The sequence below is a fragment of the Clupea harengus genome, chromosome 14, assembly GCF_900700415.2.
Source record: "Clupea harengus chromosome 14, Ch_v2.0.2, whole genome shotgun sequence".
NCBI classification, from domain to species: Eukaryota; Metazoa; Chordata; class Actinopteri; order Clupeiformes; family Clupeidae; genus Clupea; species Clupea harengus.
The window spans coordinates 2,736,046-2,740,964 of record NC_045165.1 but is presented as its reverse complement, the minus strand read 5'-3'; the positions used below and the strand labels follow the sequence as shown (position 1 = coordinate 2,740,964).

Genomic DNA, 4,919 nt, shown 5'->3' with positions numbered 1-4,919 from the left:
GAGAGAGAGAGGGAGGGAGAGAGGGAGGGAGAGAGAGGGAGGGAGAGAGGGAGCTGAATGATGGGAGAGAGAGAGAGAGAGAGAGAGAGAGGGAGAGGGAGCTGAATGATGGGAGAGAGAGGGAGAGAGAGAGAGAGAGAGGGAGAAAGAGGGAGGGAGAAAGAGAGAGAGAGGGAGCTGAATGTATTGCCAGGTGGTGATGTTGAGGAGGAACTGATCTCTACTACTGAAGGGTGATGAAACAAACATGTCCTCTAAGATGACGTCTGTGTCTGTCAACGCTGGGGAATGTTGGCTGTGAAATACAATGTCCGGGAACGCAGTGGCCTAAATGCAGAACAGAATGTGGCTCATATTCCTTGTCAGTATTAAGTGTCCTCAAATATCTGCAACAATTCTCCAAAACACAAATAAACAGCAGACCTTCCATAAGGTGTTAATATATTTCATAAGGTGTTGATGTATGTTCTGTGTATGTGCGGTGTAGGGCGTGAGGTTGATGTAGGGCGTGAGGTTGGCGTGAGGTTGGTATAGACCTGGTACTCATATGCGGCGTAGGGTGTGAGGTTGGCGTGAGGTTGGTGCAGACCTGGTACTCGTATGCGGTGTAGGGCGTGAGGTTGGTGTGAGGTTGGTGTCGGTATAGACCTGGTACTCGTATGCGGTGTAGGGCGTGAGGTTGGTGTGAGGTTGGTGCAGACCTGGTACTCGTGTGCGGTGTAGGGCGTGAGGTTGCTGTAGGGCGTGAGGTTGGTGTGAGGTTGGTGTCGGTATAGACCTGGTACTCGTATGCGGTGTAGGGTGTGAGGTTGGTGTGAGGTTGGTGTCGGTATAGACCTGGTACTCGTATGCGTTGTAGGGCGTGAGGTTGGCGTCGGTATAGACCTGGTACTCGTATGCGGTGTAGGGCGTGAGGTTGGTGTCGGGCGTGAGGTTGGTGTCGGTATAGACCTGGTACTCGTATGCGGTGTAGGGCGTGAGGTTGGCGTGAGGTTGATGCAGACCTGGTACTCGTATGCGGTGTAGGGCGTGAGGTTGGCGTCGGGTGTGAGGTTGGCGTGAGGTTGGCGTCGGTATAGACCTGGTACTCGTATGCGGTGTAGGGCGTGAGGTTGGCGTGAGGTTGATGCAGACCTGGTACTCGTATGCGGTGTCGGGCGTGAGGTTGGTGTCGGGCGTGAGGTTGGTGTCGGTATAGACCTGGTACTCGTATGCGGTGTAGGGCGTGATGTTGGCGTGAGGTTGATGCAGACCTGGTACTCGTATGCGGTGTAGGGCGTGAGGTTGGTGTCGCGGTAGCTGGCGGAGGCGTTGTGGTAGACCCTGACGGCCGAGGTGACGGCCTCTCCCTGGAGGACCTCCCTCCGCAGCAGCTCGTAGTGCAGCAGCCGGCCGTTGGGCGTTGCCGGGGGAGACCAGGACAGCAGGAACACCGTCTGGATGCCCTCGGGATCCGGCTGCAGCTCCAGCAGCGGCGCAGGCTGACCAGCAGGGGGCGACTCCAGAGTCAGCACTGAGGCCCAGTCACTGGCAGCACAGCCCAGCAGGGTACACGCCTCCACACGCACCTCATACCTGGGGAGGGACACACACACACCGTTACACACACACACACACACACCCAGGGTACACGCCTCCACACGCACCTCATACCTGGGGAGGGACACACACACACTGTTACACACACACACACACACCCAGGGTACACGCCTCCACACGCGCCTCATACCTGGGGAGGGACACACACACACCGTTACACACACACACACACACCCAGGGTACACGCCTCCACACGCACCTCATACCTGGGGAGGGACACACACACACCGTTACACACACACACACACACCCAGGGTACACGCCTCCACACGCACCTCGTACCTGGGGAGGGACACACACACACTGTTACACACACACACACACACACACACACACACACACACCCAGGGTACACGCCTCCACACGCACCTCATACCTGGGGAGGGACACACACACACACACACACACACACCCAGGGTACACGCCTCCACACGCACCTCATACCTGGGGAGGGACACACACACACTGTTATACACACACACACACACACACACACACACACCCAGAGTACACGCCTCCACACGCACCTCATACCTGGGGAGGGACACACACACACTGTTACACACACACACACACACACACACACCCAGAGTACACGCCTCCACACGCACCTCATACCTGGGGAGAGACACACACACACCGTTACACACACACACACTATTACACATACACACACACACACACACACACACCCGGGGTACACGCCTCCACACGCACCTCATATCTGGGGAGAGACACACACACACACACACACTATTACACACACACACACACACATCCATAGTACACGCCGCCACACGCACCTCATACCTGGAGAGGGACACAAACACACCGTTACACACACACTATTACACATACATACACACACACACACACACACACACAGACACAGACACACACACACACACACACACTATTACACAAACACACACACACACACACACTATATACTGTACTATACACATACTCTACACCCTATACTGTATATACTAATATACTATACAATCCCCCACCACATACATAAAAAACACTCTGTCCAACTATACGCTGCTGCATCAATCCCATTAAGTAGTACAGTAATATTTATCTCATTATAGCATAAAACAGGCTCCATTTCAATCAGGTGTGCGTCCCTCTCTTCCCTGGCCTCTTGACCTTATAATGGGCTGCTTTTTGCTTGATGTTTTCCGGCTCTTTCTGTTATTCTGGGGCGATGGTGGCGCCGCTCTCCGCCTCTTGGCAGGGCCGGCACTCTCTGAGTATCCCCGTGACAGTGAAAAATCCCCGACCTCATCAAACACACAAAAACGCCCGACCACAAGAGACGCTTTCATCTCCTCTCCTCTCACTCAAAGTGACTGCAGGCCCTCTGCCAAGCGCTGGCAACTACCGGAGAGGTGTGTGTGTGTGTGTGTGTGTGTGTGTGTGTGTGTGTGTGTGAGGTGTTCTCCCCTGATCAGGTCGCTGGCATTGGAACCAAGGAGAGACAAGGGGGGAGAGATACACAGATAGAGAGAGGAAGAGAGAGAGAGAAAGAGAGAGAGAGAGAGAGAGAGCAGGGATGAAAGAGAGAAGGAGAGATGGAAAGGAAGAGAGAGGGGAAGAGAGATAGAGGGACAGAGAGAGAGCGAGACAGAGAGAGAGAGAGAGATAGAAAAGAGAGAGCGAGACAGAGAGAGAGAGAGAGAGAAGAGAGGGGAATGGAGAGAAGGTCGTCTGGGGGAGGTAGTGATGGCGTGATGATAAAGCTGAAGGGGTGTTATTATCCACGGCTTATCAGTATTTCACTTCAACATACGCATGCAGCCAGCGCCCCCTTTAATCACGTCGCATTTGAATGGGCCCCTATCTCTCACTGGGCTTTGTCTCCGCACACACACACACACACACACACACACACAGACACACACACACACACACACACACACACACACACACACACACACACACACACACACACACACACACACACACACACACACACCATACAGAGACATGACTACAACCCCAAGGGTGCCCCCCCCCCACCCCTCTCTCATTCTATCACTCTCTCCATTCTCCTCTCGCTCTCTCTCTCCTAGTTAAGGATGGTCAATGACATGCAGTGGAAGGAGATGGAAGGACAGAGGGATGAGATGAGATGAGATGAGATGAGATGAGATGAGATGAGCTGAGCTGTAGCACACGTACCTGTGTGCCTTTACATATGACACCGTTATATAATAATTAAGACCTTTGTCAGGTTTTTAATGGCACACACGACACACTGGAACACACACGTGCATATATGGTGGCGACACAGGACACACACACACACACACACACACACGCAGGTAGGCCTGAGGTCGCGGTGAATTTATTTTCTGCTTTTTCCCATCCTGGACCGTCCTTCCTCAAGGACCCCCCAGGAGCAGTGGGCAGCTTGTAGCGCCCGGGGACCAAGTGAAGTGAACTGTCCATCTTTGGTCAGGGATGGACATGTGTTCTGTTATTTTGCATATTACAAACACAGCTTGTTTCATCCTCCCGACTAAATGTAAACAAAGCCATACATTCTACAAACACCCATCATGGGATCTCAATATCCCATATGTTGGGACATGCTAAGACGCGTTTTTTTTTCATTTAAGTGCAGATGTAGGCATTTAAGACTCTGTAAGACCCTATTAGAGTGTAAAACTGAGTGCAACACTGATTGATAGCGAATTAATGTTTAAGAATGTAAACAACTGTCTGAGACTACTCAGTACTGCATAAGACTGTAAAGGTGTGTAAGAGTGTGTAAGAGTGTGTAAGACTGCATAAGACTGTAAAGGTGTGTAAGAGTGTGTAAGAGTGTGTAAGACTGCATAAGACTGTAAAGGTGTGTAAGAGTGTGTAAGAGTGTGTAAGACTGCATAAGACTGTAAAGGTGTGTAAGAGTGTGTAAGACTGCATAAGACTGTAAAGGTGTGTAAGAGTGTGTAAGACTGCATAAGACTGTAAAGGTGTGTAAGAGTGTGTAAGACTGCATGAGACTGTCAAGGTGTGTAAGAGTGTGTAAGACTGCATAAGGCTGTAAAAGGGTGTAAGAGTGTGTAAGACTGCATAAGACTGTAAAGGTGTGTAAGAGTGTGTAAGACTGCATAAGACTGTAAAGGTGTGTAAGAGTGTGTAAGACTGCATAAGACTGTAAAGGTGTGTAAGAGTGTGTAAGACTGCATAAGACTGTAAAGGTGTGTAAGAGTGTGTAAGACTGCATAAGACTGTAAAGGTGTGTAAGAGTGTGTAAGACTGCATAAGACTGTAAAGGTGTGTAAGAGTGTGTAAGACTGCATAAG

The 4,919-nt window shown here is 51.1% G+C and overlaps 1 protein-coding gene across 1 annotated transcript in view; it reads right to left on the bottom strand.

Annotated features, from left to right (window-relative positions):
* si:ch211-57i17.5 (usherin) overlaps positions 1 to 3,596 on the bottom strand; it is a 22,655-nt gene extending 19,059 nt beyond the window's left edge. The window contains exons 1-5 of the mRNA XM_042709801.1: positions 3,584 to 3,596; positions 2,403 to 2,409; positions 1,254 to 1,575; positions 786 to 1,200; positions 590 to 735 (exon numbers count right to left, since the gene is read on the bottom strand). Of these exons, the coding sequence (XP_042565735.1) occupies positions 590 to 735; positions 786 to 1,200; positions 1,254 to 1,575; positions 2,403 to 2,409; positions 3,584 to 3,596 (903 nt within the window). The remainder of the gene's footprint in view (positions 1 to 589; positions 736 to 785; positions 1,201 to 1,253; positions 1,576 to 2,402; positions 2,410 to 3,583) is intronic.
* Between the last annotated feature and the right edge of the window lie 1,323 nt (positions 3,597 to 4,919).